The sequence below is a fragment of the Bufo gargarizans genome, chromosome 5, assembly GCF_014858855.1.
Source record: "Bufo gargarizans isolate SCDJY-AF-19 chromosome 5, ASM1485885v1, whole genome shotgun sequence".
Lineage (NCBI taxonomy): Eukaryota > Metazoa > Chordata > Amphibia > Anura > Bufonidae > Bufo > Bufo gargarizans.
The window spans coordinates 224,135,944-224,160,913 of NC_058084.1; the positions used below are offsets into that span (position 1 = coordinate 224,135,944).

The 24,970-nt window shown below is 46.7% G+C and overlaps 1 protein-coding gene across 1 annotated transcript in view; it reads left to right on the plus strand.

Annotated features, from left to right (window-relative positions):
- Nucleotides 1-11,055: 11,055 nt before the first annotated feature.
- Nucleotides 11,056-24,970, plus strand: part of UPP1 (uridine phosphorylase 1) — a 35,494-nt gene continuing 21,579 nt past the window's right edge. The window contains exons 1-2 of the mRNA XM_044295323.1: nucleotides 11,056-11,208; nucleotides 13,047-13,107. Coding sequence (XP_044151258.1) covers nucleotides 13,055-13,107 — 53 coding nt within the window. The 5' untranslated portion in view covers nucleotides 11,056-11,208; nucleotides 13,047-13,054. The remainder of the gene's footprint in view (nucleotides 11,209-13,046; nucleotides 13,108-24,970) is intronic.

The following is a 24,970-nucleotide window of genomic DNA, read 5'->3' on the forward strand; positions in this document are numbered from 1 at the left end:
TGTATGCTTCACTGAGGAAACCATTTCAACACCGAGCAGGAGGATTTCTAATGACACTTCTCTCAAGCCTCGTCACATACAGAACATCACACGCACATAGGTGCAATCAGATTATTACAGTAATGTGCAATTTCCTGTTTGGACTGCATTCAATAACATTAACTCCTTGGTGACTGGGATCTTTGGAAATCCTCATGAACAGATACTGTATTATATTTTAGTCCAACTTTGGTATAAGTCTATTTTATTTTTACACATTATTAAAGCGGTTGTCCACTCCATCATTATTCACTATATCCTCAGGATAGGTCATCGAGGTCTGATTGGAGGGGCTCCGACAACACTCAGCCTGCCAGTCAGCTGTTCTACAGTAGCTTCTGTGTCAGAACTTCACAGCTCCATACATCGGGCCAGATTTATCATTACTCTGACAGCTCACTCCACTTTCACATATGGCTAAAGTCAGTTTTAAAGTCCTGGACTTTATGTGGCTGTCATGGCCCATAAAAGGTAGGAACTAGTGTTAGGGACCACTCATGAAGGCAACCTTGACGCGGTGAGTGGCTTATTATGCTTTGGCCAAAATGTACACCAATGCCTTATTCAACATCCAGCATAAAGGCAGGGCAGAGTGCTGGTTGCAGTGTGCGATTGCATTTTGTGTTTTTACATTTATATCTCTATTTCGCCATAGCAATCTGCACCTGCTAGGGGTTGTGCGGGCTGAAATTTTCCATATTTTTCTCTTTGTAGTACGTATTGGAGGCGTGGCGATCTCCAAGCAGTCAAGCACACCTGTCCAGTTAATCTGCCCCCTGGAGGCTGGTTTTAAAGTCAGTATAAAACTGAGTCTGCTTATACAGCACCTACCAGTAGCCATTAGGCTCCAGGAGAAGTATAAAGTGGGCTCAGCATGCATGTGAGTACTTGCATCCCTGGATCCGATGAAAGCTGTAATGGCACCGGACGGGGTTAAAAGCAGAGTGTGCTTGGCATGCATGCTGTACCTGCGCTTCCTGGACTTTATGTGGCTGTCATGGCCCATAAAAGGTAGGAACTAGTGTTAGGGACCACTCATGAAGGCAACCTTGACGCGGTGAGTGGCTTATTATGCTTTGGCCAAAATGTACACCAATGCCTTATTCAACATCCAGCATAAAGGCAGGGCAGAGTGCTGGTTGCAGTGTGTGATTGCATTTTGTGTTTTTACATTTATATCTCTATTTCGCCATAGCAATCTGCACCTGCTAGGGGTTGTGCGGGCTGAAATTTTCCATAAAGTCAGTTTTAGCCAAGTCAGATTTATGATCGGCCCTTTAAGACTGTAATAAATGTGGTTGACGGTAGCAGTTTATCCGTCAGTAAGCAGCTTTACAAAAGTCGCAAGTGTTTATGAAAAAGTCGCATGTTCTATTAAAAAGTCTCATAAGATAAGCATGGTCCTCACTGGAGTGAAAACTTTTTGGCGACTTTTTAAATAGTCCCAATAGTAAATCTGTCTAGAGATTCATTTACATAAGAAAACACGCCCACTTTCAGAAAACTGGCGAGCATTGTCTCTTTCGGTGACGTCATCGGCGCAGGTGCACTGAGGGAGTGCTGAGGAGGCGAGCCTCCTTATCTCAGAGTGCCTGCGCCGAATCAACACAGGCGTGCGATTTTTGAAATGCTGACAGGGCCGGCCGGAGGAGGAGATCGTGGCTGGTCCTGTCAATCAACACAAGGAGGGGGTGGTTTTCTGCGGCTGCTACCAGCAAGTAGATGCCCTACTTGCTGGTAGAAAGGTAATTAGCATATCATAAAAGTACGTTTTTGGCTAAATCTACTGAACGAAAATTATTAATAACATAATGTAAGGCAATATGGCAGGATAGAGATTATAGAGTAGACAAAAAAAAATAAAAAATGCGTTTAGTGGGGTGACAGAAGTCCTTTAATCATACCCAGTGTCATGGATTGCATGTTTAAGTTCCCTTGAGAGACTTAAAAAAGTAAAAAAATTAAAAATTAAAATATATGTTAAATTTCAAATCACCCTACTTTCCCTAAATTAAAAATAAATCATCATACACATCATTAACTCTGCCGTGTCACAAATGCCCATACTATTAAAATATACATGTATTTGTAATATATACAGTATCAATAAAAACTACAGATTGCCCCACAAAAAATTAGCCCCCATACAACTCCATATATGGAAATATAAATATGGTGATTCAAAGGGAAAAAAGTTTTTGTTTTATAGTATTAAAACATGAGAAAAACTAAATAACAGTTGTATCGCTGTAATCGTACTGACCTGGAGAATTAAAGTAACAAGTCAGTTTTACTGCATAGGAAACACTCCAAAAATGAATGAAAGCCATAAAAATTGCATTTTTTTCAATTTCACCCCATTAGATTTTTTATTTTTTCCAGATTCCCACTATATTGTATGCAATATTCAATGCTACTATTATAAAGTACAACTTAGGTCTCATGCACACGAATATACACTGCCTGTCCTGGATTTAACTAAGCAAATAGTTGTGAGCCTCCTATTGGATAATTACTGCTTGGGCGATTATCTTTCACCCGGCAACAAGTTATTTAACCCCAACTGGTGCAATGAGTTACTTCTCATTTCTTAAACAACCATGTCGAAAGACACATCTCATGGTCGTTAAAAAGATGTTAGTCTGTTTGAGAAGGGTCAAATCATTGCAAGCAGAGAAAACATCTAAGGAAATTGCAGAAACTACTAAAATTGGGTTAAGAACTGTCCAACGCATTATTAAAAACTCGAATGATAGTGGGGGCCCATCGTATTCGAGGAAGAAATGTGGCGGGAAAAAATCCTAAATGATCGTGATCGGCGATCACTTAAACCTTTGGTGAAATCAAATCAATGAAAAACAACAGTAGAACTCAAGGCTATGTTTAATAGTGAAAGTAAGAGCATTTCCACACGCACAGTGCGAAGGGAACTCAAGGGATTGTGACTGAACAGCTGTGTAGCCATAAGAAAACCACTAATCAGTGAGGCAAACCAGAAAAAAGGCTTCAATTTTCTAGGGAGCATAAATATTTGACTCTGGAGCAATGGAAGAAGGTCATGTGGTCTGATGAGTCCAGATTTACCCTGTTCCAGAGTGATGGGCACATCAGGGTAAGAAGAGAGGCAGATGAAGTGATGCACCCATCATGTCTAGTGCCTACTGTACAAGCCTGTGGGGGCAGTGCTATGATCTGGGGTTGCTGCAGTTGGTCAGGTCTAGGTTCAGCAACAGTATGTGCACCAAGAATGAGGTCAGCTGACTAACTGAACATACTGAATGACCAGGTTATTCCATCAATGGATTTTTTCTTCCCTGATGGCACGGGCATATTCCAAGATGACAATGCCAGGATTCATCGGGCTAAAATTGTGAAAGAGTGGTTCAAGGAGCATGAGACATCATTGTCACACATGGATTGGCCACCACAGAGTCCAGACCTTAACCCCATTGAGAATCTTTGGGATGTGCTGGAGAAGGCTTTGTGCAGCAGTCAGACTCTACCATCATCAATGCAAGATCTTGGTGAAAAATGAATGCAACACTGGATGGAAATACATTTTGTGACATTGCAGAAGCTTATCGAAACAATGCCACAGCGAATGCATGCCGTAATCAAAGCTAAAGGCTTTTTTTTGTGGCGACTTCTTTTGGACAGGCCGTGTATATGCCCAGTGCCAATGCTGTGGACCACGAATAGCGGTCGGCAATGTATGGGCACGGTCCATGTGCACACTGTTTGCGGTTGCAGACCCATTCCCTCGATAAGTCCACGATCTGCAAGATACGTTTTACACAGCAAAATAATAGGATGTGTTCTATTTTCTTGAGGTGCGGAGGCACAGATGATAAAAGAGTTAAAATGAAAACTGTATGTAAAGACAAGCAATGTTCGTGAGTGGATGTGACCAGCTGACAGATCTCACTGGAGATGTCTCTAGACAGTTGTAAATGACATTTGTCACTGCAATAGAAGATGACAAATGTGTGCAGAGAAATCAATAGGGTTCATTGTAATGTGAGTGGAGCCTCAGGTTATCTGTCAACATACTGGGAGTAGCCTGTACATACTGGCCCTTTACAGGTCTATTTCTAACATTTTCTTTACATGCAGAAATGTCTGAAAACTGGGGTTAAAGGGGTTCTCCAGGCTTTTAAAATGGATGACCTATCCTCAGCATAGGTCATCAATGTCAGATCTCTCTTCCTGTGCGCTGTTGCTGTCTATGGTCTTTGCATGCGCCATCTCCTCATACAGCTGAACGGCGGAGGTGCCGGATGTCAGACCGGCACCGCTCTGATATTGATGACCTATCCTGAGGATAGGTCATCAATATTAAAATCCTGGAAAACCCCTTTAAAATCCTACATAATACTGTGACATTTAATGCATGCTGGGAATTCGAAAAACCTCAGCATACTGTATTGAATACTGCAAAGCTGCCATGTCTGAATATAACCTAAGGGTGCATTCACACAACCTTATTTTGTGGCCCTCAATGTGACGGCTGTGTTGCATCCGTTTTTTTTTTTTTGCAGACCTATTGTAAAAATGACTATTCTTGTCTGTAAAATTGACAGAAATAGGACATGTACTATCTTTTTGTGGGAATGTTGAACGGATATACGGATGTGGACAGCACACGGTGTGTTGTCCGCATTTTTTGCGGCTCCATTGAAATGAATGGGTCCACATCCAATCCATAAAAATTGGGGATAATATGCGGAGTAAAAATATGGTAATCTAAATGGGGCCTAAAATGTGTTTTCCATCTTTCAAAGTACCTAAAACTTGCGGCAGAAATTGGCTGTTGCGGTCAGGTGTTGGTACCGCAGTGTCGGAGACCAGTGGAATGATGGGAACATGTTCTATTTTTTTTGTGGTGCGGAGGCACGGACCGAAATCCCAAGTCAATGTGTCTGCATCCGTGATACGAAGTGCAGAGGGCCGGTGCCTGTATATTGCGGACCTGTATATTGGGGGATTTAACACTGGTAGTTGCTTGTTATATTGTACCATCTCCATGTGGAAATGTAGACCATGGCCCTGATTTACTAATGTCACTGCGCCTAGAATATGTCTGAAAAGTGGTGCAAATTGGCATAATTTGATGTAACTAGGGTTGCTCCAACTTTGTTTCTATCTTGCTTAAAGAAGGGGGAGGGGCTTATTAGGGAGGGGTTACTAGGAAAAGAGGTGTGTCCTAATTGCACCACAATTCTAGTGTAAAATTCTATCTCTGAGGGCTCATGCACACAAACATATTTTCATTCCGTGTGCGGAACCATTAATTTCAATGGGTCCGCAAAAAAACGGATGGTACTCCGATTTCTGTATGTCCGTATTTCCGTTCCACAAAAAAATAGAACATGTCCTATTATAGTCCGCATTATGGACAAGGATAGTACTGTTCTATTAGGGGCCAGCTGTTCCGTTCTGCAAACTACAGAATGCACATGGATGTCTTCCGTGTTTTTTGCGGACTGCAAAATACATACGGTTTTGTGCATGAACTCTAAGGCAACACGAGCGTGTTTGCCCCATGCCCGTATTGTGAACCACAAACGCCAGCAACCCATCCTGTATTGCAGACAGCAACCCATTGTCTTGAATGGGTCGACAATCCTCAAGATACGGAGCAGAGCGGAGGCACGGATTGGAAGCCCACGGATGCACTATGGAACATGTTCTATTTTTTTGCGGTGCTCTTGCGGATCTCGTTCTCATTAAAGTCAGTGGGTCCGCATCCGCAAAAGGCGTGCACACGGACAGTGCCTATGCATTGCGGCCACTGTTTGAGGTCCACAATATGGATACAAGCACACACACTAGCCAACCAATAGGTAGTATAGAGCAAGACAACCGTGCCTAGCTGTGCACCACATCTATCATCCAGCCTCAGCCTTGTGATAAATCTGGTGCAGGTCTAGGCAGCCTGTCTAAGCCTCCGCCATCTATAGGACCCCACATATGTGTTGCTTTTGTTCACTTGGTGGACATACACATTGGAAAAATCTCACGGGTCCGCACATAGATTCGCCCCTGCAGCTAATCCACAGTGATCAGCCCATGGTAAAAACATGAAGAGGTGACATGACTCTTCATAATGCCGATTTCAAATCTATGCAGAAAAAAACATGGCCGCATGAACAGCAACACCGATTGCCACTGCGCTCCATGAGACGCAAACCTCGGCACCTAAATCCATTAGAAGTTAACACCATGCAAATATTCTCTATGTTTATTTGCCATGAAATCCATGACAGACATCTGAGGGTGACCATCGGATTTCTGCCACGGATCCACCCGATTCAATGGGGCTAATCTGCCACAGGAAATAGGTACTTTTGGATCCATGCATGGTAAAATCTGTGCAGTATGGACTTCTGCCTGCAATCCACCATCCACAACAACTCCGTCATAGAGTCCATCAAAAACAGTGGAGAGAAAAGTCTTGCCTCTGCTAAAAATCGGGACTTCTGAATGGACACTGGAAACGCACCAAGATCCTTATAGGGAAAAATAATAATTACCATGTGAACATGGAGTCAATTTCCTCAGTGGATTTTTCTGCTATGGACTGTTACTTAAGAGCGCTACCATTGTGGAACGCTCATTAGTACAGTCATCCATTTGATTGCACCGCAGTGAACACTCGCTGCTGACTGGAAGCTCAGGACAGGACCTGCTAAATGTCATCCCGCTGGAGTGCAGGTCCTGTCCTGAGCTTCCAGTGAGCAGCGAGTGTTCACTGCGGTGCAATCAAATGGAGTTTTTTTTTTTATAGCACAAGCAGAGAAGGGGTGTTCCGTTACATTTCCCTACCTCGTGTGATTTTCCTACCCTCGTCACTTCCGGTCGCACCGGACATGACGTGAGGAGGTGTGCCGCGCTGGGAGCCTCGCCAATGATTAGGGTAGGGAAAAATTACAGCCAGTGCGCAGGTTCTTTGATCGGATGGATGTTCTCAGCTGGACACCGGCCGACACTGCGCATGCGCCGGGAGCCTCACCAGCAGTTAGGGAAGGGAAAAACTACAGGCCAGTGCTTTTTCCCTACCCTAACCGCTGGTGAGGCTCCCGGCGCATGCGCAGTGTCGGCCGGTGTCCAGCTGAGAACATCCATCCTATCACCACACCTGCGCACTGGCCCATAATTTTTCCCTACCCTAACCGCTCGCGAGGCTCCCGGCGCATGCGCACTCTGCTGTGAAATTTCCCTACCCCCTCGTTGTGCACCTGCGCGGCACACCTCCTCACATCATATCCGGTGCGACTGGAAGTGACGAGGGTAGGAAAATCTCACGAGATAGGGAAATGTAACCAAACAGGGGCATTACTAATTTTGGGGGACACTAATCCCTAAATGGGGCCCCCTGTTGAGCTGCCCAGCCAGATGTCATCTGTGGAAGAGAGTGCGCGGCCGCAGCTGAGAGGAGCACAGACAGCAGAGCAAGAAGCGCAGGTCCCTGGTCTACTGCCCACTGTAGCAGGCACAGTCCTTATACTGTAGTGAGGACGCTGATGCATCCATAACACCAGCCCCATTCCCCTCTCTCACCAGAGGCCCTGCGCTGTGATGGCCTCCTCTAGCCAGCTCCCGAGGTTCACTGGGTCCCTGGTGAGTTCAGAATGTCACCCTCTTATGACCTGACATATTTGCTGCTGGTTCCTCTCTCCTCTATGTTTTGCAGTAAATGACAAGGGACAGACATAACCTGATATGTGCAGCTAGACAGTCCAGCCCCAGGACTAACAGGAGGGGAGGCAGCCTGCATAAAATATACAGGACCTGTCCTTTGCACACACACCCCCCCCCCCCCCCCTCCTGCTTTTTTAACTATTTGCTGCCTGTTAAAATGTAATATTTATAATGTATCTAATGCTTGTCTAGCTCACAAATATCTTTTTTTCTGCACCCCCTATCTATCGATATACCTTTATCATCTGTATTTCTCATATCTACCGGTATCTATCTATATCCTATCTATCTATCTAATATTATCTATCTAACTATTTTAGCATGGCACCAGGGACTGTCGTTGACGGAAGGTATGTGTCACTGAGGTTCCTGGCCTCGGTGGAGTGAGAGACAGTTTTCATGTGTCAGCAGCAGTTGCTGTTTGACACCTTTCTATTTAGTATAGCTGTATAGCTGATCCGGATGGCTCTTACTGGGAGTAGTCAACGTGCTGGGTGGGTGACTACTCCCCATGTTCCAGGCCGGGTCTTGACTGGCCTATATTTAAAAAAAACTGTCGGCAGTGTCAGCTGGGAGTAATTACCTCCCTCTCTGACAGAGGAGCTCTGGCAATCGCTGGATTGGTATCTTAACCATGTGCTAGGCTGGAGGCCTGAGTTTGGGAGGTCTGCTTTGTCCTGAGCAATGCCGATCAGGTGTAAGCTAACACCTAGGATAACAGGTGACTGTGCTATATGAACTGTCTAGATGTAAATGAACACCAAAACTGCAAATGGACTGTGGTACTGTTTTGTTGCCATAAGTGTGAATAAAACACTGAAGTTTTTGAGTTACAAACTGGTCTTTGCCTCTATACTGTGTCTGCTTGTCCTGTCTACCAGAGCAAATCCCCACACTATCTATCTAATATCATCTATCTATCTCTAATATTAACGAAGAAAAAATATACAGCAGCACTCCTATCTTGCCGGGTGCAATTCCCAATTGTTTCTAGGACCTGGAACGATGTAAGGTAGAAAGATAAGGCAGCACTCCGGTCTTCCAGTGAAAAAGTGGATACTTCATTACACTCAACAGCAATGCAGCATTTTCAGCTCTCTCAATGGAGCCTTTGTCAAGCTTATCTCTAATATTATCTATCTCTATATCTAATATTATCTATCCATGGTTACTTACCTGCACTGTCTGTGGCCGGCCGGCGCTCCTCCTACTGGTAAGTGACAGGTCTGTGTAAGCTAAGTAACCATGGCAGCCAGGACTGCAGTAGCGTTCTGGCTGCCATGATAACAAATCGGAGCCCCAGCGATTAAACTGGGACTCTGATCGGAAATGCCGCTCCGCTGCCACCAATGATGGGGTAGGAGGGGGTTTGTTAGCCTGTGGCCACTGCCACCAATGCTTTTAATACTGGGGAGGGAGGGGGGTCTGGCCCCTGCTGCCTGGCAGCACCCGATCAGGGGGCTGAGATCCGCACAATTAACCCCTCAGGTGCGGCACCTGAAGGGTTAATTGTGCGGATCACAGCCCCCTGTAAGAGGTCGGGTGCTGCCAGGCAGCAGTTATGTACACAGTTCTTAGTATATTCTAACTTGAAGCGTCCCCATCACTATGGGAACACCTCTGTGTTAGAATATACTGTTGGATCTGAGTTTTCATGATCTAACTCAAATCTGATGGTATATTCTAACATAGAGGCGTTGCCATGGTGATGGGGACGCTTCAAGTTAAAATATACCATCGGATTGGAGAAAACTCTGATCTGATGGTATATTAATAGGGACTCCTGACTTTACATTGAAAGTCAATAGGGGATGGATCCGTTTGCAATTGCACCATATTGTATCAACGTGAAACGGATCCGTCCCTATTGACTTGCACTGTAAGTCAGGACGGATCCGTTTGGCTCCGCACGGCCAGGCGGACACCAAAATGCTGCAAGGCGTATTTCAGGCACAGATTTCTAACCGTTGTGCCGCAATTTGCGACTTTTCCCCATTAGGAATCTGGCTTACATTTAGAAGTGGCGCTGGATGTGCCACAGTTATGTGGAGGCCGGCGCCTCTACTTAACTCCGGCGATCCACTGCCAGTGCAGGGACATTATTAAGATCAACGTCTAAAGCTGGTCTTAATAAATGACCCCCAATGTTTTACATTACTATATTTGTTTTAATTTACAGAAGTGAATAAATGTGCCTGCTGATACAATAGTTAAGAATATGGGGCCCCACTTGTAATTTTGTCCAGGGCCACATTTTATCTAAAAGCAGCCCTGCGGGGGGGGGGGGGGGGGGGGGCACAAATGGGGGCATTAATATTACTGGGGGGCCCAAATGGTGCATTAATATTACTAATGACACTAATGGAGGCACTATTAATTCTGTGTGTGTGAGGGGCACTAATGGATGCATTACTATTACTGGGGGCACTAATGGGGGTATTATTAATTTGGGGGGCACTAATTGGGGCATTAATATTACTAAGGGCACAAAAGGGGGCACTATTAATTCTGGGGTCATTATTCATTTTGTAGAGCACTAATTGGAGCATTAATATTATTACTGAGGGGCACTAATGAGGACATTATTAATTCTGGGGGCACTAATGGGGGCATTCTTAAATCTGGTGGGGTGCTAATGGGAGCATTAATATAGCTGGGGGCATTATTACTTCTGGGGGGAACTAATTGAGGCATTACTGTTACTGGGGGCACTAATGGAAGGCATTATCAATTCTGGGGGGGCACTAATGGAGGCATTAATATTAGTGAGGGGCACTAATGGAGTCATTACTATTACTGAGGGCACTAATGGGGGCATTATTAATTTTGGGGGGCACTTATGGAGGCATTACTGTTAGTGGGGCACTAATGGGGGGCATTATCAATTCTGGGAGGGCACTAATGGAGGTATTAATATTACTGGAGGGCGGCACTAATTGGGGCATTAATATTACTGAGGGGCACTAATGGAGGCATTACTATTACTGGGCACACTAATTGGGGGCATTATCAATTCTGGGGGGCACTAAGCAGCCCATGTCCTCAGCTCTATACCCAAAATCTAGGTGACAGCTTCCCTTTAACACCTGGTGTCAAGCCACGCCCCGACATTTTTGTTTGGGATAGGTGGCAACCCTAGCTACCATAATACTCCAGGTCCCCTATTTGAGGATCCTTTGTCTCTGGCAGAACAAGGTGAGGCCAAGCGAGCTCATCGGGAAGATGAACATGCTGGAGGGGAGCGAGACGTGTGCTCCGTGCCGTGCGCGCCCACTGGAGAGCCGGCAGCAGGGCGGGGCTCCACCGCACGGTGCTGTATACGGGTGTAGGGCTTCCTGTAACTGGGGGCGTGGCAGTGAGTGACTGCTACTCCGCTGCTGTACCCGGACAGTATACAGTACAGCTCTGCTGGGTCAGGACTCCTGGCAGTGGGCGCTGAGGTGAACGCAAGGTCACAGGCACCGAGAGGTAAGTGCTCCACAACTGCACTACTATCACTGTCAGTGAGGGCTCATTATATGCGATGTGTATGTCATGTATGTTTCCCTCACAGCCGGGGAGAGCAGGGGGCAAATGGTGGCATTATGTCAGTAAGACATGCACCTGGCACACATATTGCCCTGTCGCCCGCTGTATGACATGACCCTGACATTATTCCAAGGATAACCGCTCATATCTCCAGGAATAATGAGCATCTATGGTGTGTTGGTGGATGCCCCATCTTCTTTGGCCTTGAGTCCCTGTATACTGGAGAGAATAGCAGTTCCCTCATACCATGTTCTAGAAGTAATCAGGAGAAGGTCACCCTGCATTGTCCTGCCGTGGACTGTGCGGTATTAGTATGGAAGATGAGTGGTCCGCTATGGGGCTGCGGGATGCTGGACAGTCATCTACCAAAAGAAGGCACACTTGGCCACTAAAGTCTATGTGCAGATTACATCTGAAGTGCACCCCACAACTGGTCATATACATGACAGCCGTGTCCCTATTTCCGTCTGCACACAGTGGATCCCTACCGGGTGCATTCTGCATTTTCCTCTGTCCCATAAATATAAAGGACTATCTGCAAAAAATGTGGATGGCACACGTATGAAAAACATGGTAATGTGCATGGGGCCTAAGATAAATACCCGCAGAACCTGCCCCTTTCAGAAGGACTGGATCAAACAGGGGGATTTCAGAGCGCCCAGGACTTTTGTCCTCAGGAATAGGCCTATTCAGGACACGCATCCTTGGTCAAGCCGAGCATACAAGTATATGGGGAACTCCGACAGCTCATTCGTCTAATGTGTATGGCCAGCCACGATCATAGAGGAAGTGAGTCATGTATTACATGTATTATCCTGTTTTCCAGGGCGGAGGTGTTTGTATAGATAATAAATACATAGATCCCATTCACTTTCTGCAACAGAAAATCCTGCACATCTGAACATGCCCTTCTATTCAGGAGTGCAGCGAGTAGATGGAGTAGCATCTTTATTCTTAAAGGGGATTTCTGAGATTTTAATACTGATGCAGTATCTGATCATAGGGGTCCACCACACAGGACCACTACCTACTTTTGAGAAGGCCGCAGCGTTCCTGTGAGTGCCCCGGTCTTCTCGTAGCTTACTAAGCACAGCGCTGCACATTGTATAGTGGCGGTGCTTGGTATTGCAGCTCTGGCCCATTCACTTGAGCTGCCCCTAGGCCACGTGATATATTATATATATTATATTATACACACTTATATAGCGCTACTAATTCCGCAGCGCTTTACAGACATTATCATCCAACTGTCCCCAATGGGGCTCACAATCTAAGGTCCCTATCGGTATGTCTTTGGAGTGTGGGAGGAAACCGGAGTACCCAGAGGAAACCCACGCAAACACGGGGAGAACATACAAACTCCATGCAGATGTTGCCCTTGGTCGGATTCGAACCTAGGACCCCATGCTGCAAGGCACCAGTGCTAACCACTGAGCCACCGTGCTGCCCACGTGATTGATGAATGTGTCCTCACTGACCTAGGGTAAGCAGAGAGAAGGCCACGGCGCTCACAGGAGAGCTGGTACCTTCTCAGACAGCTGACCCGCACCCATCAGATACTGACAACCTATCCTGAGGATAGGTCATCAGTAAAATAAATCTCAGAAAACCATTTTAAATGTGATGCAGTGATATTGTAAAAAATATATGTGAAAAATGTCCTGTGTGAAATCATCTGAATATGTACTCGGCCCTGCCCACATTCACACATGGCAGTGCTGTCTGTCATCGATAGGTAACATTGCATTCAGTGAACAGTTCTTTTCTTCTCCTTCGAGGTCTTAATATGGCACCTGGTACAGTAAAGAAAGAGGGACAACATGAAGCGCCAGACTCGGGGTAAGTGCAGCGTAAGGTAGCGTATAGTCACAATTTTCTGCTCGGCTTCACAGCTACAGTGGAGCATTATGGGAAAATCAATATGGTGATCAATGGTGCAGTATATGTGCTGCAGATCACCTTAGCCCTGTACATCAATGTGCTCAGTGCAGCATACTGAAATAATGCTGTATCCATTTTTAGGAATATAACCATATTTGTATATATAGACTAATTGGGGTGTACTGGGTCTATTGTCACCCCCCAGACTTAGGCCTCGTGCACACGACCGTTCAGTTTTTTGCAGTCCGCAAACCGCGGATCCACAAAAAACAGAAGCCGCCCATGTGCCTGCCGCAATTTGCGAAACGGAATGGGCGGCCTATTGTAGAAATGCCTATTCTTGTCCGCAAAACGGACAAGAATAGGACATGCTATATATTTTTTTCGGGGCCATGGAACAGAACAACAGATGCGGATAGCACATGGAGTGCTGTCCGCATCTTTTGCGGCCCCATTGAAGTGAATGGGTCCGCACCCGAGCCTCAAAAACTGCGGCTCGGATGCGGACCACAACAACAGTCGTGTGCATGAGGCCTTAGCCCTCCTGCACACAGCTGTCTATATTGTGATCCACAAACCATGGATTCACAAAATACAGATACTGTCCTGTGCTATTCACATTTTTCTCACTCCCGTCACTAGAAATGACTATTCTAGTCCACTATATGGATGACACTAGAACATGTTCTAGAATTAGAGGAAAGGAAATATGGAAGCGGCTAGCAGGTTGGATGTGCATGGGTCCACATCCAACCTGCTAGCCGATTCGGACAGCACACAATGAGCTATAGCAGTATACCGGATTGGATGAATCTCATGTCCATCAGCGAGAGCTTGTCTTCATTATGTCTCATGCACACAAATGTATTTTGTATCTGTGTCCAATCTGCATTTTTTTACAGATTGCACCTTAGCCTTAGGTCTCTTGCATCCGACTGCATGTATTTTGCGGTCCGCAAAAAATACAGATGACATCTGTGTGCATTCCGTATTTTGCAGAACGGAACAGCTGGCCCTTCATAGAGCTGTACTGTCCTTGTCTGTAATGCAGACAATAATCGGACATGTTCTATTTTTTTGCTAAACGGAAATACGAAATGGAATGCATACAGAGTAACTTCTGTTTCTTTTGAGGACCCATTGAAAAGAATGATTCCGTATACGGTCTGCAAAAAGAACGGAAACTGAATGAAAATACGTTTGTGTGCAAGAGGCCTTAGCCTGCTCATGTGCTTGAGCCCCTATAGAAATGAATGGGTCCATGTGCGATATGAAAAAAAAATGTGGATTGGACGCAGATACAAAATACGTTTGTGTGCATGAGACCTGATGAAGACAAGGTCCCGCTGATGGAATTCAGATTTAGTCTGGTGTACTGCTACCTTTGCCTTTCTAACTAATAGGGAGAAACTGTGCTAATAAATGTGCTTCAGGGCTCATGCCCACAAACGTAAAGGCTCCCTGTCCGTGCTGCAGTCCGCAATGCACGGGCACAGACCGTGGGGCAGCCACATGCGGTTTGCGGACCCATTCACTTGAATGGTAGTGAATAGTGCATGTGCTACTTTTTTGGGGCCAGAAACCCCACAGAAGCACTCTGTAGTGTTTCCGTGGTGTTTCGATCCGTGGCTCCGTTCCGCGATCCGTGATACGGAATGCACACGGCCAGTGCCCGTGTATTGTGGACCCTACATATGCGGGGCGCAATACGGCCACGGGGGGCACACAGTCGTGTGCATGAGCCCTCACTCTGGGGCGATTAAAAACCTTGACTGGGTACCTCAGCAGGCATTATTCTGTATAACTGGGCTGCGTTATATTGAACGTTTTGGGGAGAAGTGCTGTGAAAGGTGCAAGGTGCTGCAGAAAGGGTATCTGACGAGGCAGGCAAAGCAGCCGAATCTCTGGAGGTCAGCCATAGCTTGAAGGCCTACATAGCAGAGAAATCATGAGCTGAGATTGATTGGATCTGATGTATTGCACAGGGTGGCCCGGCGGCAGGATCCACACTCTGCTCACTGCTGCTTGCACTTGCCTGCCCACTCATGTAAATGCTATTTGATGCAGAGAGCACAGATATACAGGTGCCAGACAGCAAGTATCGCCCCGCAATTTGTGGCGATTCGCATGCAGATTTTGCTGCAGAGCTGCAATGTGTACAGACAGCCCTACACCTAATTTTTCAGTCCCTTACCAGAGAAAGTCATGTCCGTGCTAAAATCCATGATGCCTCCATTAAGAATATCCGTGAAGGATCCATGTGTGGTCCGTATGTCCATTTTTTGCTGTCCGCGTGTCTTCCATTTTTTCACGGACACTGTGCAGCTGAAAAAGAATTTCCAAAGAATCTCTTCCTAATTATCCGTGAAACATGGATGGCATCCTTCTAGACTTCAGCAATTGTCAGACTAGTAGTGTAGTGTACCTCGCCAAGTGCTCATGCCCATTGGATTATATAGGGAAGACCAAGACCTTAGACACAGGATTGGAGATCATGTCAATGATATCCTAAATAAAAAAGATGCGTCTGTGGCGAGACACATTAATGAAGTCCATAACAGCAATATAGCATCTATTCACTTAATGGGGATCTATCATGTACCGCAGGGTCTCCGAGGAGGTGATTGGGACAATTCAATCCTGAAAACTGAATCAAAGTGGATCTTTAAAATGAAAAGTGTCACCCCCAGTGGTCTTAACAAGATTTTGTCATATAAGTCATTTTTATGATTGGAGGGAGACATTTGACTTCAAATGGGCGACTACTGTTTCTCTTTTAGCCCCTTGTAAATATCTCCAGGCACTGAGCTGCCTGTCTTGTGAGTTTGATCTAATAAAATATCGTCCCATCTTTCTATACAAGCTCCTGCTGCATTTGATTTGGGCGTTTATAACTTTCAGCCCCATGGTGTCACGATGGGAAGTGGGGGAAACGCCCACCGTACAATGTCAGGGAAGAAACAAAGGCCACCAGGCCTGAAACCAAGGATAAGAGAGCGGGACACCTCCTAGCACATCCCTAATACTTGCCCTGACTCCTAACTGCATGAGCAGACCTAAAAGGTAGGGCAGCTTATGCTCAGGGAAGCTAGAGCCCTACTAACCCTGATGATCCCTGGTAGTAAGGTCAGGGCCAGAGACGACCTGTTCTTCTAAGACACAAAAGAGCAGGAGTCTTTGCAGGCCTAACCGCAAGGAGAGGAGCAGACAGTAAGACAGTAAGCATAGGACAAGCTCTACAGATAAGTGTCCTGTGGCAGAATGACAACAGACTACAGGACCACAATGTCACTTACCTGCCCGCAACAACTAAAAGGAACAAGTTATCCACACCCTAACCACTGGATTCTGTGAAAGGCAGTGAGGCCCAAATCTGGACTCAGTACCAACACCAAACACAGGAGCAGTAGTAACTGCCTGGACCACAATGCGGCAAGATGCATGGCGGACCCAGACAGCGCTGCTTAACTGAATTGTAGTTCCCCCTCTGGGGAACCCCAGGGACCCCCTTCCGTCGGTACAGACAAACAGGGGAAATGTCAAACAACCATGCTGGACTACAAGCACCAAATAGACAAGACATGGAACATCAAATGACATACAACAAACACCCTGTACATCACACACCATACTCAAACAAGTGAGTATAGGTAAAGGAATAGAAACAAAGGTATGACATTAATGTCAAACTAGGATGGCCCTCAGATAGCATCCAAGAAAGGAACAAGCTCCTTCTCATACAAAGCAGACATAACAATGATCTCAGTCTCACAGCAGCATATGAAGAGACCTGAGACCACACCCAGCTCCACCTTGCTCACACCTGGTAGCAGCCGCATCCTCCTATCATATAGACGCCCCCTCCGCATGTTGATTGACAGGGCCAGCGAATGTGAACGTCCTCTGGCTGTCCCTGTCTGCTATCAAGATCTCGCGCCTGCGCCGTAACGGTATTCAGTCGGCGCAGGCGCACTGAGAGGGGGACGCTCGCTCGGGCGCTCCATCCTCAGTGCGCCTGCGCCGAGTGTAGATGTGACATCATCAGCGCAGGCGCACTGAGGATGGAGCGGCCGAGCGAGCGTCCTCCTCTCAGTGCGCCTGCGCCGACAGAATACCGTTACGGCGCAGGCGCGAGATCTTGATAGCAGACAGGGCCAGCCAGAGGACGTTCGCATTTGCTGGCCCTGTCAATCAACATGCGGAGGGGGCGTCTATATGATAGGAGGATGCGGCTGCTACTAGCAAGTAGCCGCCCTACTTGCTGGTAGACAGGTGATTTACATATTATAAAAGTACGTTTTATTCATGATCTACTGAACCAAAAGGACTAATAACCTTATGTATTCATATATCGCTGTATAGGGATTATAAGAAGCCCCCCCCCCCCCCCCAAAAAAAAGAGTTTAGTGGGGTGACAGCAGCCCTTTAACCCTGTGCACACCAGAAATGAAGGGCAACAGCCTTAAAGGGAAAGCACACACGCATGCAATAGAACAACATGTTGCCAATGGCAACCAGCATGTGCAGCAAACTACCTCCAAGCCATAACACATGGATCCTGAAGAGCAATGTGTATAACTATCATAATGACAGATTACCCAATTCCCTTTTGTTAAGCCATGCCTCTCCCGAGTTGTGGTGTGGACGAACTTGCAGGGGAAGCGAATTCTGATCCCCATGGTTACCTCCCCGCCCCCTTGACACCTTGGCCTCATCAGAGCGGGCGGAGAGAGAGCCTGATGGAGCTGACCTGGCTGGTCTTCTCCCTTCACCTGCCATTGGTTGCATCGATGAGCCCCTTTTGTGGGCGGAGTTAGGTGTGCAAAAGGAAGTGGCAGGCAGCGTTCGCTTGCCACTGCCGCTCAGTAATGCACTGACCCACAACACTGCTCCCTGATGAGCCACATGACCGGCGAAACGCGCTGGAGCCATTAGGGTTTAGTTTATGTTAGGGTGGATTACATAGGTCCGAGGTTCCAGAGGCTGGGGGTTGTTATTTTCAGGGTGGGTGCTCCGATTGCAACAATTTAGGTATTTCCCATCAACAGACTAGGGTCTATGAGGGATAGTGTACCTAGGCACTTTGCTATGTTGCTGCATTGTGGAGTTCACACCACCACTCAGACTTGTGAGCTTCATTTGACCCCTTTAGCCTCACCAAATGGTATCTGATCTGACCGCCATTATATATTATACTTCTTTGAGCACCTTTTTCAACTTAGCTTTTACTTTGTTAAACAGATAAAATAAGTTTTATATTTTCTAAAAGAGTTTCCAGCTCACCAGTATTAGTTCTCGATATTTTGCCTCAGCCTGTTTAAAGACCCGATAACATGGGCCGATACACAGGGCAGTGATCTGGAATGAACCATTTTATTGGTGGCACAGTTACACAAGCCAGTTATTTAGAAACGCTGTGGCTGGGGATTGACAGAGAGGGCAGTTTGGGGCATGCATGGTAGCTAGTATTGCAGAGCAACAGGGACCTTGACTGCTTCAGGCTGAAGGGGGGATTTGTGAGGGTGAGTACCTATTCTTTTAGACCCAGGAGCTTGTGCAGATATTGAGACCCCACTTGCCAGGAAGGGAGCAGGAAGCAGCTTCCTGATCTGTATACACAGCGCTCATTGAATGCTGTGTATACAGCGATGGGGAAGGTAGGGACAGCAATAAGCCATGCTTTCTCTATATGCATCCTGGCTATTATTGACAACCAGCTCCCCGCTCCTGCAGCTGTATAGAGCTGTGTGGAGCTGCAGATTCTGAAAAGATGTTCAGAAATATGTTTGCAGAGATAAAAGCAGACCACCCAGACGTTTAAAGGGGTTGTATCAAGATTAGAACTTATCCCCTATTCACCTGATAACTAATTGTTAGTTGAGTACAGCACCCAGCTAATTCTGGTGGTTCCCTAGAGAAAGAATGGAGCGGCAGGGCGCATACTGGACCTGCCACTCCATCAGATAGTGGAATAGGATCCACATTCTCAGCATTGGTGGGAGTCCCAGCAGTCAGAACCCCAGCGATCCGTTACTTATTCCCTCTCCTGCAGATAGAGGCTGAATGCACACGGCCGTGAAACACGGACGTGAGCGGTCCATGGTATCCTGGCATCCTGCTGACAGCAGGAGCGCACGGCGTCATTGGTTGCTATGACACCGTGCGCTTCATGCCGCCGCTCCACTACAGTAATACAGTGGTATGTATGATCTATACGAGTGTAATACTGTAGTGCAGCGACGGCATGAAGCGCACAGCGTCATAGCAACCAATGACGCCGTGCGCTCCTGCTGTCAGCAGAATGCCAGGCCGGAATACCACGGACCGCTCACGTCTGTGTTCCACGGCCGTGTGCATTCGGTCAGAGAATGACTTCTAAACTTGGAACAACCCTTTAAGCTCCATTCACACGTCCGCAATTCCGTCCCACATTTTGCGGAACGGAATTGCGGACCCATTAATTTCTATGGGGCCGCACGGTTCCGGGTCTGCAATTGCGGACAAGAATAGGCATTTTCTATTAAGTGCCGGCGATGTGCGGTCCGAAAAATGCAGAACACACATTGCCGATGTCCGTGTTTTGCAAAACACACACGAACGTCTGAATGGAGCCTTAAAGTCGTGGCGTGGTCCAGAATTTGTTAAGCCCCTGTGACCGCTCTGTAAGCTATACCCCATCATTTTCACTGTTATCTTGAACAAAGCTGCAGTTGATTCTAGCTTTTGGGAAAAATATACCAAATGCTCTTTGTGGGCAAAAAAAGGGTTACCTTAATAAATCTCTTCAGAGAAAGTTGACAACTATGAATGACTGGGCATGATTCATGTGTACAATATGTATTGTGAGGTTCTGGCTTTAAAGGGGTTGTCCATTCACAGCAATGGTCTTTCATAAGGAGATCTAATAATAGAGCTGATCTCAAGTGGTCCATATTTCTTGAAATTAGTTTTGTGTCAACATCACTATCAGTCAAAAAATTAGATTCAGGTCAAAATTCATTCTACCCAAAGCAGAAGTGCCACCCTTCCCCCTTAACAGTGACTTACACTGACCCCCCCACAGTGCCCCGTCCCCTAAAATTGGACCTCCACAGCAGTTCACCCCCTTAACTTTGTCCTTTACAGCAGCCTTCCCCTTTAACAGTGAGTTTCACAGCACACCACCCCCTTGACAATGACCTTCACAGGGGCCTGCCCCTTAAAAGGAACCTGTCACCAAAAAAATCGCTTATTAAGCTGCCCGTAGGGTGGCTAGAGGTCCAATTTTAGGCCGGACAGTCCGGCTTTCAGACTCCCTGTCCTCTGTCTGGCACAGGGCCTGGACGGACACAAGGATGTCTTTTTGAGCAGCTCGCTCTCAGACAGCAGCACTGTGCTGTCTGAGAGAGAGTTGCAGGAAGGAGGTCACCGTCCCTCCCACCTCTGCAACTGACAGAAGTTGATTTTTAACTTCATTTTCAATCCCTGTCGTCTGAGGAGTGGGATGGGGTGTGGCCTAGCCAGATTGGGGCGTGGCTTAGGGGGACCTAGAGGTTGATTTTGAACTTCATTGTTTCAATATCTGTCGTCTGAGGAGTGGGATGGGGTGTGGCCTAGCCAGATTGGGGCATGGCTTAGGGAGACCTAGAAGGTGATTTTTAAAGGGGTTCTGCACTTTTCATTTAAGAGGCCCACATGAATTAGGGTAAACTCTGGGCATATCACTTTTAAGTTAAATGTTGCACGCATATAAAAGTAACAGCACATAAAAGTCCACATTTTTAAAATGGCATATAAAATAGTGCTGCAATGTCCCTTAATCAACCTGAAAAGGGGGTTAAAGGGTAAAGGTGCAAATCAAAATAGGCAAAACTTGGCTTTAGTTCCTTGAAGCAGGCAGGAGGTCCTGTAAACAACATGGCAGCAGAGCAAGTATTATTCTCAGTGGCCTTGTAACTGTCACTGGGCCGTGGGGAACTGGCAGCAGCTCAGTGGTGCAAAAACAAAGGACTTCTGTCCTGGAAGGGTTAAATCCACTTTGAAATAAGGGTCCCTCAGCAAAAGAGATCAGGGCAATGGCCTGGCAGGCCTACTCACAGGTGCGTATCAGTTCCACTTTGAATATCAGCGGCACATCCTGGCTCTGCCTGTGAATTGGGCCTGATTCTAGGATCTATGTAAGGCTGGGCCCACAAAATAGTGTTAGGCGGCAACTGTAGCATAAATGGACCCCTCACAGGTATGGGCCCCATAGGTCTAGGGGTGAATGCCGCGGGAGGCCTTAACGCTTCAAGCGGATCGCTGTACCTGGATGCATGTACGGCAGAAGGCTCCATAGGTCCAGGTAACATCACGGCAGGAGGCTCCATGTGTCTAGGTGGCGCTGGTTTTAAGCGACGACTCCTGGTATAGGTAAGTCTCTCCGATGCCGCAGCGGCAGGTATAGTGGTAGGAGTAGACCAGCTGGCCGGGACAGGGACCCGGACGATAGGCTCAGGGGCATCTGAGTCCTTGGGTAAGTCCACTTTATTTAGCGGCGCAGCTACTGCTCGGGATGCCGCAAGTTGGCGCAGGTCATTTAGGCGTACCTCTAATTTGGCAATCTGCTCCTCCAGACTGTTGGGTGTTGCGTCGTTGTAGACATCTGGCACGGTTGCAGCAGGCTCGGGTACGAGATCTGGATTCTCTGGTACGTTTGCTGTGGGCTCTGGCGCCGGATCGGAACTTTCCTCTTTTCTTAGGGCATCAAGTGCTGCACCGGATTTCTCCAGATTCTCCAACATGGTAGGGTCCATCATCTGGACATTTGGTGCGGTCATTAAATCGGAGCAGTCCTCGCTCTTCAACATGATCAATCCTTCTCTTAAAATGGACGGTTAAATAGACTGCCACTGTCCCTCAGGAGTAGGAGGACAACGTGGCCCAATTGACCCTTGTGTAGTGCCCACCTTTACCTAGTGGGACACTACAAGCGGCGCTCCAGTAGCGCCGCGGCCTTCTCACTGTTTACCGCCGGGCCGCCGGCCCACTGACGTCAAGACTAGTATCAACTAGCGTGGGCAGGGCTAAGCTCCATTCAAGTGAACAGAGCTTATCCCCGCCCATGCTAGTTGATACTAGTCGTGACGTCAGTGGGCCGGCGGTAAACAGTGAGAAGGCCGCGGCGCTGCTGGAGCGCCGCTGCCTTCTCAAACAGCTGATCGGCGGGGGTCCCGGTTGTCGGCCGATCATAGATCATCAGTTAAATGAAAGTGCAGAACCCCTTTAACTTCATTTTTTCAATCCCTGTCAGCTGAGGAGGATGGTGGGGGTGTGGCCTAACCAGCAGCAATGTGCTGTTTGAGTGTGAGCTGCAGGGAGAAAGTCCACCATCCCTCCCACCCCTGCAGCTGGCAGAGTTGATTTTTCACTTAATTTTTTCAATCTCTGTCGGCTGAGGAGTGGGAGGGGCGTGGCCTAACCAGATTGTGGTTTTAAGTTCATCTTTTGAGGGTGGACACATTGTGGCAGGGTGTGTGTCTGAGCTCCTTCCTGCCAGAGTGACGCCCCTCTGGGCACCTTACTGACTCATTTGCATACCAAATAAACTAGATTTTCAGAGGATAAAAACATCTATTGCTGGAACAAAGGCACATCTTGAAATAAGGTATTAAGTGCTATTAGGCTAAGGCTTTACTTAAATAGCGATTATCCTGGTGACAGATTTTTCCTTTAAAGCTCACCTAAAACAGTGAAGAAAAATGGCTGGGTTGTTATGGAAACCTGGAGTAAAACTGTGTATGTGGAGGCTAACGGCCTGCGAGCTTCTGATAAGGGTCATGTGACCAAGCTTCTATTTTTTGGAAATATCTCAGGAATGGTACGTCCTAGAGAGCTGAGACCTGGTCTAAAGCCTTCCCGGACACCTGATGTACCGGTACCTGTGTGCCAAATTTCGTGATTGTAAATGTGACGGTGCGGATTCCTTTAGCGGACATACATACAGTATCTAACAAAAGTGAGTACACCCCTCACATTTTTGTAAATATTTTATTATATATGACACTTTGATACAATGTAAAGTAGTCAGTGTACAGCTTGTATAACAGTGTAAATTTGGTGTGTCCTCAAACTAACTCACACAGCCATTAATGTCTAAACCACTGGGAACAAAGTACACCCCTAAGTGAGAATAGCCAGATTGTGCCCAATTAGCCATTTTCCCTCCCCGGTGGCATGTGACTTGTGTTTTAAATTTGATGTTATTGCTTTCACACTCTCTTATACTGGTCACATACGGAAGAATAAAATTTGGATGAAGGCGGAAACTTTGCCACATTTGGAGAACGATGAGACAATTTTACAGACAGCTAGCCAGAGGTAGTAATACTTGCCTAATGAAACTTAGTTGAAGGTATTCTGTCTCAGCATCGGTTGTACCTGCGACAAGCTTATTGTAGACCCAGTCTGTAAGGATGTATGCGGCAGGTTGAATGATCACTTTAACAGATAGCTTACTCAATGAATAAAGACTCCAAAGGTTAATTTAAATTCTTCTTTATGCTTCAAGGTAGCAAGGATATGAACATAGAGGCTTTTTCATAGGTACATTTCTAATGACGTTACACAGCTCCCTCACTCTGCAGTCTCTTCACAACAACTATACAAAATGGAGTTACAGCAGGAAATGGAGGATGGGAACAACCATCTAGCCAGCAACAGCAGGGGTCTAAGGATCATACCAAATAATATAGTAACATAACATGTAATAACAACTGCTAGACAGTAAAAGCTGCGTGGCAGCACAGAAGGCTCAAAAGTTTGCCACATTGGCAGAACAAAAAAACTATTTTACAGACAGCTGGCCAGAGGTAGCAGTGCCTGCTGAATGAAATTTTGGTGAAGACAAGGAAGTGTGCCTGATTAAGAGAACAACAAGACAATATTTATGGACAGGTGGCTAGAGGTAACAATGCCTGCTGATGAAATTTTGATGAAGGTGCTGAAGTGTGTCACATTAAGGGTATCATGAGATACATTTTATGGACAGCTGACCAGAAGTACAAGTGCCATACAGAAGAAAACTATTTGGGTGAAGGCAAGAAACTACCCCACAATTACCACAACCAGCGGTAATTGGTACAGCAGCAACTGCACCGCCAGGAACTTGGCCAGGTGGGTGTCACGGCTGAGGATGGGGAAAACCCTCAGCCGTGCGATGCCAGAAGATGTTAGGCTGCTCGGCCAGGACGACAGGATTAGGGAGCAGGTCACCTCCTAAAGCGTCCCTAACCTGACCCTAACTCCTAGCTGCATGGGCCGACCTTGAAGGTAGGAGGGCCCATACTCAGGAACCTTGGATCCCTAACTCACCCTCTGACCGGTCCCTGAACTAGGAGTCAAGGTAAGACGGCCTGTTCCTTCTGAACACGGAGGAACAGGGGTCTCACTGGCCAAGCTACAAGGAATGGGGAAACTCATACAACATACAGAAATGACAGGCGAACTACTAGTTCCACACGTACCTGTCACAGCCACGCTGACTGGAACCCATGCATGCACAACTAATGTCCACAGAACAACTAGAGGACACCGCACACATAACACACAGGTAACCAGGACATCCATAGTTGCAAATAAACAGAGACAAAGGAAAACATCAACTGAACATCAAGACATAAACTTCACAGATAAACCTATGACCACAAGGGTGGCCCCCACTGGCAGGTAATATACACAGCTAAGCATGGCTGAAGCAACCCACTGACACATGCCAAACACTGAGGCTTTATAGGCCTAAGTAGTCACACCCACACAGACACACCCAGTGTTCACACACACAGAAGGGAATTAACCCTTCCAA